Source organism: Epinephelus lanceolatus, chromosome 18, assembly GCF_041903045.1.
Source record: "Epinephelus lanceolatus isolate andai-2023 chromosome 18, ASM4190304v1, whole genome shotgun sequence".
NCBI lineage: Eukaryota > Metazoa > Chordata > Actinopteri > Perciformes > Serranidae > Epinephelus > Epinephelus lanceolatus.
In genome coordinates this window covers 14,398,658-14,415,720 of record NC_135751.1, presented here as the reverse complement: position 1 = coordinate 14,415,720, position 17,063 = coordinate 14,398,658, and the positions used below count along the sequence as shown (strand labels likewise).

The window sequence follows — 17,063 nt, the reverse complement described above, 5'->3', positions numbered from 1 at the left end:
AGCGTGGTAGACAGTGTCAACCATATGAAGACATTTAGCAGACGCATTCATATATAAAAGATCTCCATAATCCAAAACTGGTAAAAAGGTAGCAGCAACAAGTCGCTTTTTTGCATTAAAAGAAAAACATAGCTTATTTCGAAAGTAAAAACCCAATTTTATCCTCAGCTTCTTCACTAATTTCTCTATATTCGGCTTGAAAGTGAGGGAGGCATCAATCAAAACACCCAGGTATTTATACTCGTGAACCACCTCTATTTCATTTCCCTCAAGAGTGGTCACTGAGGGGATAATTTGTGGCCTCTTCCTAGAATTAGAGAACAGCATAAGCTTAGTCTTGTCTGAAGTATAGCCAAGTGTAGGAGCATGTGGTTAATACAGAATGTTCACAACTATGTCCATGACAGGGATGTAGGTTGGCACATGGATGGTAAGGACATGTTCCTACCACTATTTTGGGATGACAGAATTGTCCCTACTTGTATTTGAGTCAATTATTATCATTTTAACAGCTCTGTGCACAAAAATACAGGATAAATCGTGTCTCATATTGATCCAGTAAGGGATGATCTCCTAAGTGTTTCAGTTAGTTTCAGTAGTCCACCTCCAAAGAAGAGCAGCATAATGCACAGATATGTGTGACATGTTTTGAATGTGCATAAAGTTTTTAACATCAGCAAAAATCTTGCGGAAACACATGAGCTATTAAAGTCCAGGGATTTATAAATAAATTAATATACTACCGATATACTGTAAATCAGTGCCACACGCTGGTTTTAAGAGGCTACTTCCTCAAACAAAAGACACAAAAGAGGATGGGAAAGTAAATCATGCCTACATGTCTGTTGACTCAGCAGGGACAATATTAAAAGAGAAAAGTTGATCTACAGGAGAACTTTGTGTTTTATGGTAATTAGCAGATGTTAGCATGCTAACACGCTAAACTAAGATAGTGGAAACGATAAACATAATACCTGCCAGACATCAGAATGCACTGTGAGCATGCTAATATTAGCATTTCAGTACAGCCTCACTAAACTGCTAGCAACACTGTCGAGTCTCAGTCTTTATTTATTCACACGCATCTGTTAGGGAAACCCTGCTACTTGCTAATGCTAATAATGATGCTAACTGACATTTTGACTGAGTGTAGCCAATTAATATATCAAAGTTTATTTTTCGAAACTTTAAAAAAAGAAACATAGAAACACAATAAACAAAGAGGTTATGCAAACTCAAACACTAGTGTGTCCTACAGGCTCCTTAGTGTCATCTAAACTGGCTGACAAGCACAATCATAGGCATTAACCAATCAGAAGCAAGATCTATTTGAGATTGTTCTTTGGTCCTAATTAAATATTCTACATAAGAACTATAGACCTAGTTATTTTTAGCAAAGTAAACAATACTAAATATTTCTCTTTTGTATGAATGGCTCTAAAGCAGTAGATTCAGGAAGACAATATATTTAATAAATAAAACCAATTTTAATTTAAATTATAAGCACAAAGTCCAAAATTGTAATTTAGATGAAATATTGGTAAAACATGTCCACAAATTTTATTCCAGCATCTCAGAAATGCCTCATTTTGGCAGAATGGTTAACACTCTCCAAGGCCTTTACATATACCAGAGTGATAGCTTGATCACTCGGGTATACTAAATACAAGTCTTTATCATCCTTGCATCAGTGTAAGCATGTCAGTGCACCTGCACTTTACTCTGTGTGTATGACTGAGATTAAAGCAGTTTACTCAGCGCAGCACAAACACATTGAGATCGATATCGTAATGAGCACAGCAGGCTTTTGACTCGCTCCCCAACAAGAGCACCTTTCTTGTCCCGGAGCACAAATCACTAAGAGCCCAGTGGATCAATGTGTCCTCCCTTCTAATGAATGTGCAGTAAACATGATTAATGTCATTAGACCCACTGTTTATCCTTTTGTTTACCTCCTCATATTTCCTGCTCTCACTCCATCTTCTAACCTCCTTTGCTCTTTGCCGCTTCCCTCGTTTCTTTTGTCTCACTTTTCTGTCTTGTCTCCTTCGACCTGTCCTCTCACCTGCAGGTGAGACCTTCTCAGAGAACTACAGTCTCACAGAGCAGTGCAAGCCCTGCACTGAGTGTATCGGCCTGATGCGGATGGAGACGCCCTGCACCGACTCCAACGACGCCATCTGCGTCTGCAACTACAACTTCTTCTTCGACACGATATCCGGCCAGTGCGAGCCGTGTACGGTGTGCCCGGTGGGTCAAGGCGTGTTTGCACACTGTGAACACAATCACGACACGGTGTGTGAGGAGTGCGTGGACGATACTTTCTCTGACCGGGAAAGCTCCCTCGACCCCTGCCTGCCCTGCACCATCTGTGATGAGGAGAGTGAGATACAGCTGGCTACGTGCACACCGAACAGAGACTCTGTCTGTCATAGTAAGTCTGACATGTACTTTGCTTTCACACTTTTAATTCAGGTGACTCAGTCAAGACAAGAAAAAGATGCATTCCTGAGTGACTTATTTCAAAACAGTAAACATGAGCTCAAATGACTGACGGGTAAATCATTCATTGGACAGTGTTGGGGACTGTCACTGTGCATCATCAGCATTACACTGACTCACTGGGGAAATTTAAACAAGACCTGAAATGATCAGTTGACAGAATTGGCATCTATTCTGACAGTTGATTCATCGTGGCAGTAGCAAAAACGCCTGTAAACATTCTAAACATTTTATGCTTTTCTTTAACATGTACTTTTATCTGACAGTAAACCAAATATCTACAGGTATTAAACTGCTGATTGGACAAAACACTTCGGCTAAGGAAATTAAGACAATGAAAGTTTGCTTTTTAAAATTATTTTCTCACATTTTATTGATCAAACAATCAACCATGGAGATAAGCAACATTTCATCCACCACAAGCTTCATTAGCTCTTTGTTGCTTGTAGCGTGCAGCTGTCTACTATAGAGTCCAGCTTTGGTTGTTTGACCAGTGGAAGGCTACGTAATCATCATCCATGTCTGAGGAGGGCTCACCTTTGGTGCAGTGTACCTCCATGAGTTTTCTATTGTTGCGCTTTTAGTCATAGTAGGTGTTTCAGGAGGTTTGAGGACGTATTTTTCACAGTGATAAGAGTCTTAGTACCACCACATGGAACAACAATGATCTTGTCAACAACAATGACTGGGAATATTCCCAGCTGCTAAATGTATGGTAAGCATTTTCAACTTCCAAACTAACTTGCTGTTCTGTGACGTGCATGCGCAGTGCGGAAAATGAATCCAGGGATGTGATGGATTTTAAATCAGGTGGCGAGTAAATATAATAGTAGTTTAGCTTATGAATTCATGCTAAAGTGATGTGATCTGGTGTGCAGATGAATTACATGTTTGAAAAGCGACAACCCTAATTTCAAGCTGTCTTGATGTGGTTGTTTTATTTGAGTCAGAGTTCAGGCGACAGCATTCACATGAGTCAAAATGAACTGAACCAAACAGGTTAGGTGTGAAAGCGCCCTTAAAAGAGATCAAGAACAGACCAGATGCTGCACACTCAAGAATTTCAAAGCTGTGTTGGAGCCATCATATATGTCTCAATCAGGTCTCAATCACATTCAGACCAGCTACCAGTGACTTCCACATGTGTCTGAGGGAACAGGCGAGGTCAGAGGTCGTCGCCTGTCATGTTTTCAAATGGCAGGAAGTTGAAAGCTTTAGCATTAAAAGGTCAAAGACTGCTTCAGTGTCAACACAAAGACAATGAATAATCTGCTCTCCCACAAGGCAGAAGGCAACATGCTAGAAACAGACACAAGCTCCTTGTATCCAAGAGTAGAGGGAGCTTGTAACCAAGGAGGCTGTAAATTCTCGGGCCGAACGAGGCATGAAATCGACCTCATCAGGGGGCTGCGAGGCCCAAATCTGGGTGGTAAAAATGTCTGAGGTGGTACTGCTCTCGGTTTTCTTGATAAAATCTGCTATCTTCCTTTAAAGCGGTATCAGATAAAAGAGGAGTGTAAAGTAAAACTCGACATCTTCAGCAGTTGCAACAAAAACAACCTCTTCCCAACAAAAGACCCTGATTTCAGAGGAAGTCTGTGGTCTTTGTCTGTTCCTGGGAAAAGCTCTTTCCTTTTGATGTGAGTTTTTTTTTTAAGTAAACTTTGACCGAAGAGGCACTTAACGTTGTGGGATGATTAAATGCTTCTAAGAAAAGCACTTAATAGCAGGAGCACTTGCTAATGTAGGGCATTTATCGATCTCCTGTGTGCATTATAATTTTTAAATGAACATCTCAATAGCGGCCTCTGATATGAACGTTGGGCTTTATACTTGAGCTGCAATATTCCTCTCACTAAGGCTGATTTGGTTGGGATTTCATGGCCTCAGACACTGGCAAGTATTTGGGTCCACCAAGTTAATGAACCTCAAAAACCTGTCAACACCCTGTTTCAGTACAGAGGATGTGTTAGCACCGCGTGGAGGGTGTAAATTCCTTTTTTAATAGACTGTAATAGCACTGACAGGCAGCGGAGAAATGGACTGAGGAGAGATAAGAGCAGGAGTGGTAGATGAGGTGGAAGAAGGGCTAATAACATAGACGAAGACTTACCACCTCTTCTGCTACGTGTACCAAACACCATCAAAGGTGCCACATCTAGACCTTTATCATCAATAAAGCATCACCACAGTTATTTCTAACACAAACAAAACCTTGGCCTCTGCCTGGCTCTGCATTTTAAATCGTGTGCCACTGGGTCAAACTTTGCAAGAAATTTGCAGGATTTATCTACAGCTGGGCACAAAACAGGATGAAGGTGATGTTCTTTCAGCAAAAGTGGAGATACGTTTTTAGCCATGATGAATGATGGCAATGTCAGACTGTTTCTCTGTTCACCCATTTGTTCCAGACTGAAGTATCTCAACAACTATTGGATGGATTGCCATGAAATTTGATGCAGATTTTATGTTACAGTTTACATACATTGTAATAGCTTTGGTGACCCCAGCTTTTCATCTACTACCATCATCAGATCAAGTTTGAATTTGCCCAATATTTTGATTTAAAGTAATAACATGCAGCTGTACTTTGTGGTTTGTGCCAGTTAGCCAATTTTTGCATGCTAACATGCTCAGCTAAGGTGGTGAACATAGTAACCATTAAACCTGCGGAACATCAGTATGTAATCCTGCGTTCCATTTAACTTGAAGGTCGGAGGTTGGAGCTAGTAATGATGTCACACTGAGTTGATCGCGTTCCAGTGCAAGAAGTCGGAAAACCAAGATGCTGTTAGCAATACCAGGACAAGCCAGATTAGCAAGCGTTAGCAATTCCAACACATTCTCACTCCGACTTTGTCACATATTGACGTTTTGGTCATTGACTTTCCACGTCCACATATGACGTGCAAAGTACCCGGGGTGCGTTGTTTGTTGATGTTCTGGGACATGTGTCAAGTTCTCTTCTTTTGAGATACACTTCCATTTTCACAGGAAATCTGAAGTTTAAATACAGTCTGTCAAAATAAACACACTATGTCAGTCCAACACCGCAAATTGAGATTTTTTTCCTTCAACAACAAACACACATGGTTGGCTTTCGGCAACAAAAGGAAGTGGTTAGGTTTAGGAAAAAAGAACAGGGTTTGGCTTTAGAGTCTTACGGGACATGAACACCACTCTCTTGGGTGAAAGTTAGTGTTTGTTGGACCCATCCACCAACGCTCCTGCCCTCCTTTTGTCGTTGGTGTTGGACACCACATGCAGCGGATTTCAAGGAGTGAGACCGGGCTCGCAATACCACTTGATAACAATGAATGACTCTGTATTTTGTGCAAGCAACAGTGATGCAGTTAACGAGATGAGTGTATTAGTAGGTAGATGGGTAGGTTATCAAACAGGAAGTAGGTATACTCTCCTATGTATTTCAATGGCTTTTTGACTGATAGGTGGGTATACTATAAACAGCCAGAGAAAGAGAAGGGTATACCCTGTATACCCACGTATACCATCCACTACACCACCGTGTAGCAACATATCCACTGATATAAGTTGGTCAGGACTGTGGGTATGACTGTTCTGATGAGACACCAACAAGACAGACACGCTAATAAACAGTATATTACTACAGCTTTCACTACCATTGATGCGCGGCGCAGCCTCATTGGATTTTGAGGTCAGGGTTGGTGAGGTTGCTCTGACTGTCTGAGTCAGGGGGCATTCCAGTTAAAATTTCAGATTGGGAAATCTGATATTCCACCTTCCCAGTGCAAACACAAAGGCACCGTAAGCATTCACTGTGAGCATATTAGCATGCTGATGTTAGCATTTATCTCATAGCACTGCTGTGTCTATTTATAGCCTCACAGCTGTTGGCATGGCTGTAGACTCAGTCTTGTTTACAGATTGAGCAGAGCGGAAAGATGACGCAATAAAAACAAATGATCATAAGACCAGGTGATGTCCACATCTCTGCCACCTCAAGTTAAGATCAAAGTTCAGCTCTGTTGACTTTTGTTTACAGAATACAAACAAGGACATGAGAAAAAAAATAATTCCTGCAGTATTCAAACTGTCTGAATCATGCCATAAGTCTGAAGCTGGAACCTCTGTCGAAGTCCTGGAAGCAAATGTGCGTACCAGATTCCAAACGGTGAGGTGCCAAGAATGACTATTTCCCTGCATCTTGGCAAATTCTGCCTTGTTTTTTCAATCAGACCCCAGATTCCACGTATATCTAACTAAGTCTTGTACTGCAGAGTAATGTGGTCTAATCAAGGGGCAAGATGTGTCCACTCTGAGGGTCATAGAACTGACAGCCATCAAAACAAACTGCACCCTATGTCCCCTAAAACTTGCAGAATATCTACTGTACATATTAGATGTACAGTAGGCTACAACAGAGCCTTTTGCTGCCTATTTAGCGCCCACCCATGCAGCTGATCTCAACTCTGACCCTCCTTGTCCTAAGTAATAGCACTGTAGCAGCAGCAACAGTTGCCACTGGAAATGGCACGTTAAGTGACCTTGTGGGACGTCTGTTTGAAAGGAGAGCCCTGTCATGTAGCACCAGTGGGCCTGTGGGTAACGGCAGCAGTAGCATGTGGTGATGATGATGTTTCCAGGCCCTCCATGGTGGTCTAGGATGCATTCAGATATGTTTTCTGCAGCAAACAGGAAGCTGCCTCCCTGGGATTCTCATCCTGTTTGTGTATTTTTTTATGTGAGGAAAATATTTTTTAATTCCTATCCTGCTGTCTCTCTCCCTCCCCAAGATATGATCAGGGTATTTTTTTAAATCCCTAAACCCCCAGTTCATATCCAGCTGTCACCAAGTGTCAATTACATGATACAATGACAGAGACAGAGAGCGAGAGAAGGAAATAGAGATGAAAGCAGATAGAGAGGGCTGCAGCATATGTGCTGTGCTGGTATTCTATGCTGAGGGGGTCGATTCGAGTCCTGGGATTTCTTCTGCTCATGCTCAGGTTTCGCTGAATGACCTCTATGAGCACCCACACTCGACTGCAGGACAGACACACACACGCACACCAGCTTAGTCTTCTCCAGATTGAGACACACAAACACTTTTTATGAGCATCCAAAATCAATACAGCTGATAGCAGGCTAACTCGGCACATGCACGCTCTTCCCTCCTCTTGCCAAGTGTGCTTTAACTTGTGCATTTTTCATTAAACTCTGAACATGTGTGAACCATCTTTGATATGAAAATTGGAAACACCTCCTGCGTCTTTTATCGAAGGTCTCTGTCCATTTGGCGTTGGCGGAGCTTTTCCAAAAAGGTGCTGCTCAATCTCCAGTTGAGAAGATTTGTGTCGAAGCATCCGAGTGTTTGTCCTCGAGAACAAGGAAGAGCGGATGATTTAAAAAACAAAAAAAACAAAAAAAAGAAAAAACAGATAAAGGCAGACTTCTCTTCATTACTCTCCGCCCCTCCTCCCTTCATTTGCTCTCTCTATCTCTTCCCACAGTTGCCCTTGAGTGGCTGGGCTAGCAGAACGGTGGAAGGTGGCCAGTGTGCATTCAGCGCCTTCACCGCTGCAGTATAATTACTCCTGCTAATCAGAGCACTTTACAGCAGCTCCTCTGTTCATCTGCACCCCTCCTCACTCTCTCCTAACACTCTGCCTCTCTGTCTGCCCTCCCCTCCGCTCTCCCTATTAACCCTCCCTAATAGAAGACAGAGCGCTCACTTGAATAATTTGTAGTATGTGTGTGTGATGGATGTGTGCGCGTCCGGCGACAAACACAGAGTTGGATTGAGATAGAGCCTGAGCTGAGAGACAGGGAGTGTTTGGCGGCTGATAAAGAGGTCATTGTACATGTGCTGCGCCTGATAGTTGCTCATCTCCACCCTGAACTGGCAGAAGCCAAGACACCAACCTCTGCACAAGACCCTGGGGTTAACTTCACTATAAAGACCTCAATGGCTCATAAAAATTAAATCTTTTTTTTCTCCCCCCCCCCCCCCCCCTCGTCCACACCCCACCAATAAACACATCTCCCTGCGCACACAGCTCCACGCTCATAAAATCCCGGGCTAGTTTTATTTTGTTTCATGAGTGTTTTAAACCCACTGAAGCCAAAATGAAATTGTTAAAGCTCCACCGCCGCCTTTAAGCTCCCATTCTGTTCCAGCTGAGGTATGCAGCCTCTGGAGCCCCAGGTTTATCCTTTGGTCTACCGCCAGTCGTGTTTTCTACATCAGCCCTGAGAAATAGAGGGAATGAGGGGGAGTTATGATAAAGATGTAGTATACTGTACTTAAGCTGTAGCTCTGGGTTGAGTCAGTGTTGTGTGAGGCAGATTCCCAGGAGGGCTGTCATCTTGGCTCAGAATGAGAAAGGCAATTTACGCCGAGTCCTGAGGTGCGAGTGAGGCATACATACATCTGCATGGAGAGAACATTGCACCAAAGAAAGGCACTAACAGCTATGGAGAATGAATGATAGCCCAGTGTGGTAAAGGAAAGGCTTCTTTGACAAACTATAAGGCCAGACGGTCTGCACACTCTCACTCACTTTCACACCTTCCCATTGAAAATTTATTCTATTTGCGAGCTCGTGTTGCATTGTTAATGCCATTAGCCGGCCCTGCATTAGCAGGGTGATGTATGGCAGAGCTGAGGAAACCTGACTACATCCCGGGAAAGGTCAAGAAATGCGTGTAATACAGACACCCGTGTTCCACTCCTCCAAGAGCTCCCTCCTTTTAGACAGATCCGAATCGATAGCGAGGCTTTAAATAGGCCTCTGCATTATTTCTGTGTTTCTAAGTATGGCGCGCACATGTGCTGTATTTTTCTGTCCGTGAAAGACACTTTCTACCACTTCAGTAAACCAATCCCCCCCACGGGAGGCAGGAATGCCCCGTCATCACTGTGCAGACAGAGAGGCCGACGTGGAGTCAACGCCCGGCAGAAGTTTTTCAAATATGTCCACATAAGTTGCCCATCAAGGTCCCATCGGACTATTGAAGCAAGTAACCGTGTGTAAATTATGCAACAAATCAATGTGGAGAAACTTGACTATCTGCCATGTCGATGAAAAGAGAATATATGTGTAGACAGCCTGCGTCTGTGATGGTCCACTGAGTTTCTTCTTCCTGCTATCTGACCACATCAATGGTCACATCAATGACTTAATGAAATTCCCCCCGACCCAAACATTCTTCATTTAAAGGAATACACTCCATTATTTAAACATTTAAAAGAAGATGGGACACTAATTCTGCTTCCTTGATGGCAATTTGCTTTTCTGCTTTGTACAGACATTTAGCAAACATCGACAGTTGGTGACAGATGTTCCTATTAATAGGGGACATATGCAGCTGCCTGTAGAAAGACCCTATAGGAGATGGTGCCCCCCCATCCTGGGTCTGACACTACTAATAGTAATGCTGAGAAACAATAGGTGGATACCATCATGTGCAAAAATGAGGTGGCAGCTCTTAAACATCATGATAAAACTTTTTTGGAAGTGATTTTGGGGTTTATTGATCCAGTTTTGGAGATATCCTTCTCTAAGATTCATGCTGTCACCTCGACACAGTGGAGGCAAATGGAAAATGTGGTGCTAAAAGCAATGAAAATGACATTTAAAAAAAAAAAATCTACAGCAACCTGTACAATGTCAGCAGTTTTCATACAGAGTATTTCTTCTGTTCAAAGTAGTTCCAATGAAAACTTCTTGACAGTGCGGTCTGCGGGTTACCTGGAGTAAAAAGGACAGTGTTTCTGGAAAGACACACGCAGCTGTTGAATTATTAAAATGTAATTTTTCAATCCTGTGAGCAGCACAAATGGAATTTTATTCACCTCCAGTGAATTGAGGTAGAGGCAGAAATTCGAGAAGTGGATATCTCTGAAAAGCCTGTACAAATAAAATGAACAGTATCTGCAGTGCTAGCCGAGATGCCAGTGGAGATGAATGAGAAAATAGGTCTTTTTGTTTTTTAAGATAACTGATCTTTTGAGCCATTTCTCAAGTTGATAGCTTTATTAAATTACAGCCATGATTTGAAGAATGAAAGTAATGTATGTACAGTAGATTTATACCTACTTTTGAAAAAGGCTGTAGACTGAAAAAAGTGATAAAATATGTTGTTAAGATGGTGACAGCAATGAAGAGTGAAATCTAGTCACAATACATGGAAACCAGTTGGTAATCTTAATCACTTCCGTAATCACTGTGTCAGCTTTATCCATCGCACTTTAGAGTTAAACCCCTAAGAAACGGAACAATTGTAAAGTAGGACAACCCCTAAACTATTTGGGATAGAGCGTCTCAGTCTTTGGCCTTGAAGGAAGCCTCAGGGGTCTCCACGGGGTTAATCCTGAGAGCGCCAGTACGAAGCTAATGAGGAGCAGCCCGAGGTTCTGCTGGGAATTACAGGCTCAGATCTGAACCAGGCTGCACATTCTCCATCCCCAACAGGCTGCTGAGCTCAGAGGAGTTTTTGGTTTTGGCTGGACAGGCCCTCTTCCTCCTTGGCCTGCTGTACTGTACCCTGAGGGAGGGAATAATCTGCAGCCTACTCTCTGAGCCTTTCTACCATCTGACAGAATCGCTGCAGTGTTAGCCGCTTTTCAAAACACAAGTATAATGTGACAGGACTTGTAGGAGAGATTTGATGGATGAACTGTGTTTTCCAGACAAGTCATGCCTATCAGAGTGGGCACGGTGCTGCTGCGGCATGGGAAATTACACTGAATCATTAATGGAGCACACAAAGAAAGAGGAAATAGGACAATTTATGAAAATGACTCTGCTTTCCAGGCTTTGCTATGATAGAAACCAGACCCATCCAGTAGCACAGAGCCTTCCTGCCTCTCTGGCCTCAGCAAAGGCTACACTCAAAGTGATGACCTCCCTCAAGCCCTGGGACTTTGTTCTACATAGATCCATATGGCCTTAATGTTGGCCGATGTGCAGAGATCACATAGATGGGGACGTGAAGAGAAGAGACCTGGTGTGCCGGGCCAGGCCTGGTGTAGGGTGGGCTGGTGGGTGACAGATATTTGCCCCCCACTCAACTGGGAACATTCCCTTTTATTCTGCACACAGCAACTCAGCCAGAACCCATCTGTCTATCAGAAACAGCTGCCGCATGTGTGCAGTGTATCAGACATCTGGCTGGGGACTTGGTGACTACACCCCAACAAACACGCTCTCAGAGAAGATATGAAAGTGTCTCGTCATGATGGGGTTTCTTTATCTCAACAACCATGGAGTGGATTGAAACCCTACTACGCATATTTATGGAAACCAAAGGATTACCCTTATAATGCCTCGGCTGTACTTTGTACTTAGTGCTGATTACTGAATGTTAGCGAACACAACTAAGAACATTAACTCAAGTACTGTACTTGGGTACAGTTCTGCGGGATGTTCACCTTACTAGGGTATTTTCATTTTCTGCCGCTTTATATAGTTAAGTACTTTTTACTCATTACTACATTTATTTCATACATTAGTTACTTTACAGATTCAGATTATTAATACAAAAAATAATCAACAAACAAATTGATGGTGTATCATTATAAGAGATGACTTATGCCTACCATACACTAGAAGACTTTGAAAAGTTTTTTAAAAGACTTGTCAAAAGTCTCTCACATCTAAAGAGAATGTGAGCTTTTAATCACAGACTATAACACTTTGGATCTTGCAGGGTCACTGTTTGTGAGACTACAACTAGATTTTTTGAGATTATTTCCCATCCTGCTCGCAGTGGAAAACACAACACCAAACTCCTTTTAAGATAAATACTGTATATGTTGACATTCTTGTCAATATGGCGTTAATATAATCTATAAAGATGAACAGTTTGTGTGAACAAATGCTGTTTCAAACTGTTTTCCTAAGATTTCTCACTAAAATAATTGCTGGTTGGTGGATGAGATAGATGCTGAATTAAACACTGACCCTTCCGCAGTACAAGAGAACCAAGACTTGTTCATGTTCTTGTGCCACCTGAGCATCTCCTCCATGACTGTCTACTTGTGCTGGAGAAAGTGCCCCAATTGGTTGTTGTCAGTGTTAAAGTCACTGAACTTCAGTATTTGCATTAGCAAAGACTAAAAACTTAGGATAATATTCAGCATGTTTGATTTTGTGAAAAAGTCAAGAGGATAGGACTGCTCCTTGAAAGTTGGGATTCAAATCGTCACTCTGAGAGCCCTCAGTCAACTAAATATTCTTCAAGTCGAGCAGTCAGTGTTTTGCTAGTCAGTGTGCTGTGCAGTGTACTTCTAGTGACGTTTTAGTTCCCAGATTTTGCTGCAGAGTGAGTGCTCTTGCCTTTCACGCTACTCTTTGGTACAGACAGCGGCCCGGAGGAAAAGAAACTTTCCATCCTAAAGCTCCGTGAGAACATTATCCTCTTTCTCTGCTTGCAGTTAGCTTGTTTACTATAACGTCTCACTGAGCCTGTCAAACTTTAAAACCTTTCACAAGGGATTCATAAGGTACCCAGCAAGTATTTAACATTAGCTCCACCTTTACCAGCTGCAACATTAAGGGATATACTTAAATGACACTTTTACTTTTGGTTCTTAAAGTGTATTTTGATGCTAATACTTTTGAACTTTTATTTAAGTAGAACTTTACTAGAGTATTTCTACACTTTGGATATGCTACGTTTACTTAAGTTAATAAAAAAACAACAAAAAAACATTGTAAACAGCAGCATGTTAGCCTGTTAGCATGCTGATGTTCGATCAAAGCACTACTGCCTCACAGAGCTGCTAGCATGGCTGTAGAATTAATTCTAGGCGTTTCTTTTATCACAAATGCTCCCTTTTCTCCCACACAGATCCTCTCCTCCCAACGTATTACTCTCCCACCTCTGATCCGTCTCCACCCACCTTCACCAATGACTTCCTCCCTGATGGCTCCGTCAGCCCGATGCCAGGAGAGACGACCACATCCAGCGCCGGCTCCCCTCGCTTTCTCGGCCACGGCTTCAACGAAAACCTCATACCCATCTACTGCTCCATCCTGGCCGCCGTGGTGGTGGGCCTCGTGGCCTACATCGTTTTTAAGAGGTCAGCTGGTGGAGAAGAAAGAGACAAAAAGCTGCTTTGTGGTTAAAGACATTAGCACCATTTTGCACCTCAGCCATAAGATAATCTAGGACAAAGAGGGTGATGGAGATAGTGGTGTGGTGAGTGGAGTTGGATAGAGGGACAGACGTTGCCCTGGGCTAAAAAATGGAGGAAGGAATAGGAAGGTGGCTGGTAAAATATTGAGGCTGCCATCGTCAAAGAGGTTTTGACCCGTTTCCAGAGACTCACTCAAATGTACCTCAATTGAGTGTTCTAAAAAGGCAAAGAGGAGGTCACAACACTTAATGCATTACAGAGGTCACACACACAAACACATTAATGAGGACACGCAACCACAAATGCAAGCAGATAGATACAAGCCCGGCTGAAACACATCTGAAGCAAGTAAACAAGCTCATTAGTGGTATTGATTGTTTGAAAAGTGCCAACCAGGGGAAATCTGAGTGCCAGATTTATCAGCGTCACACATCTGGGTAATAATCCTCATGTTCTTATTGTTATGCAGAAAACACACTTCAAATTATGTGAATTCCTTTAACATCCAATATTTTATGAGTAAACACTTGGAGGTGTTAACTGTAGTGTAGCACTCAATACCTCATGAATATTTTAATCATTGTTTCATGAGTCATTCATCTTCTAAAGGAAAAGCGTCAGTAGGGAATTGTTAAGCTTTTTCATGTTTTTTTTAAACGTCTTATTAGCATCTTATTATAGTTTTATATTTGCAGGCAGATAAGCAGCACATACGCAGCTTACAATGATAACAATTTACAAATGAAACTCAAAAACATTTCTGAGACAATAGGTATTTGATTACAGATAGATGTATAGACGAAAGCAGGTTCCTCATTTTTAGTGGGCGACTGTTGAATATGCCAACTTCCACTTGAATTTTATCAGCTGTAGCCAGCTAGCTAATTAAGCTAATGTTAGTGCCACGAGTGGGCTGAAAACGCTGTCTACACCTAGACTTTATAATGTTAAAAGTTTACTCGTTTTAAAGAATGGTGTAAAAAGGGTCTTCAGATGAGCTCTTAATGGTCACATGATATTGGGTTAATAGACTGCGATAACACTGTATTTCCCAGCTTAAAGTTAGCATCCACACTGGCTGATAATCTATGGAGGAGACATGTAAACAGTGTTGCAAAGTCTTTACAGATAAAAGTAGCTAGCCTGAAAGTTGCTAAAGGTCGGCAGGTGATGTCATATGCTCATTTGCACATTCGTCACATCATTGCACATAATTGGAAGCACTAAAACTAAAAGTGTACCATTGTTTTGCACTTCCAATCCAGAGAGCAAGACGGTTAACGTAACCATAGAAACTCACTACAAGTGAACTCTTAAGGTCAGCTGCGTCTCCTGGATGCATCGGTTGCTGACGATGCATCCAGGTCAAGTTCTACCTGTTACATTCATTGTCTTCTTTCAACATACACTACCGTTTTCACAGGAAGTTTATGTCAGTACAACACCGCAAATAGACGTTTTTTTTTCCCTTCAACAACAAACACACGTGGTTAGGTTTAGGCAACAGAAGCAAGTGGTTAGGTTTAGGTTAAAAAAGAACAGGGTTGGCTTTAGAATCTTATGGGACACAAACACCGCTCTCGTGGGTGAAAGTTGGTGTTTGTTGCCCGTCCCCCTTGGACTTTCGCAGCCTTAACTCTCGTCCTTGTCCCACTGTGGTTCCCCCTGATGCCGCCGGGTGCCATTAAACTGTAACAGCAACCGGCCGTGTATCATACCAGAGTAAAAGAATGCCTTTTTCCTTTGGTTTCTGATGCCGCAAGTTGCTGCCCAAATGCATTCCAAGGCAAACATGGTGCTATCTCTGATGATGTTGGCTGGTGCTGCTGGAGTCATAATGTAATTTCCCCAAATCTTTCAACGAAGCTGGTCCGGAATATTATCAATTACTAGGCTCATGTTTCCCCAGTTCCTGCAGTTAAAAAAATAAATAAAATAAAACAGATACAAGTGTTACTGTAGCTGGTTAGCTAACATTTGCATCTTATGTAGGAGCGGACAAGAACAGTTTCTGTTCTTGTGTTGCTTGGTTTTGGAAAAGACTTAAAAAAAAGGGGCCTGTAATCTTTCCTTGAAAAAGCTAAAAGTAATAACAAAATTTTAGTTACCACTACACAACCTCTGAATATCTGACAACAGTCATTTAAAACACTGTTATCACTTCTCATTTATTGTTTTACAACTGCTGCGAAATCCAAATGTCTAAACCTCAGATAGGATCACATGACTGAATCATATCAGATGGATCGTTATCTTCCTCTGACATGCCACTTCTCCACAGGTGGAATAGCTGCAAGCAGAACAAGCAGGCAGCTAATAACCGCGCGGCTACGAACAACCAGATGGTGACGCCGGAAGGAGAGAAGCTGCACAGCGACAGCGGCATCTCGGTGGACAGTCAGAGTCTGCAGGAGCAGCAGCAGCAACAGCAGCAGCAGCAGCAGCAGGCCCAGGCTGAAGTCCAGGCTCAGCCCTCACACTCACGCACACAGGAGCAGATAGGTAAGACTAAAACTCACTCTTTGATTTAGTGGTTAACAGAAGTATTTTGACGATGGAGCCAGGGCATTAATTAAGGTTGGGCGACAATCCTATATTATAGTAGTCAATCAGGTTTTAGTGGTTTTGTGATCATTGCAAAACCATTTTGTTTTTCATTTCTTTATATCATTGTTTATACAGCCCAATATATCACAAATTTACTTCAAAGGGCTTTACAGCGTAAGACGTTTCAAGACAACACTGTGCGATACACTTGGCATAATGTGATATACAGTCAGTGTTCACTTTATTAGGTACACCTGTGCAGTGTAATGCAATGACATACAACTGTTCTGCCATAAAAGTCTGCTTTTATGATGCCTATAATGTTCAGTTATTTTAACACTGTCATTAAATTATATGTTTTTGCACTGAGGACATAGTGACAGTGTTTCTAATTTTATAATAAACATATTGAATTCACCCCTTTCCCACAAAAACATAAAAAATTGAACATTATGAGCCTCATAAAGATAGATGTTATAGCATGGGCATCGTATTGGATTGCAACAAATTGTTCAGGTGTACCTAATAAAGAGGCTACTGAGTATATATTGATATAAGGAAAATACTGTAATCAATATTGTGATATAGATTTCAGTCATATTCCTAGCATCAAATACCACATGTGATTCCTGGCTCCAACCCACGACTTTATATTCACCACAGAAACTCGAACTTAACGAAAGACACTCCTCCAAGTCTGAATACATTCCTCCTTCACACCGTGATATTCCAGCTGTCATTATCGATTACGTCAAGATACTCTGCTGAGTGTGGTGGTTTTCTAGCAGTGTGAAAGCCTTTTTTCCTCTGAGCAAAAGAGAGATCAAAACAACATATCACCTAGAAGCGGGACTAAGCTGCCAAGAGCAGATAGGTGAGGCCAAATCTT

The 17,063-nt window shown here is 42.1% G+C and overlaps 1 protein-coding gene across 1 annotated transcript in view; it reads left to right on the top strand.

Annotated features, from left to right (window-relative positions):
- Positions 1-17,063, top strand: part of ngfra (nerve growth factor receptor a (TNFR superfamily, member 16)) — a 41,216-nt gene that overhangs the window by 11,556 nt on the left and 12,597 nt on the right. The window contains exons 3-5 of the mRNA XM_033644021.2: positions 2,072-2,434; positions 13,339-13,570; positions 15,909-16,129. Coding sequence (XP_033499912.1) covers positions 2,072-2,434; positions 13,339-13,570; positions 15,909-16,129 — 816 coding nt within the window. The remainder of the gene's footprint in view (positions 1-2,071; positions 2,435-13,338; positions 13,571-15,908; positions 16,130-17,063) is intronic.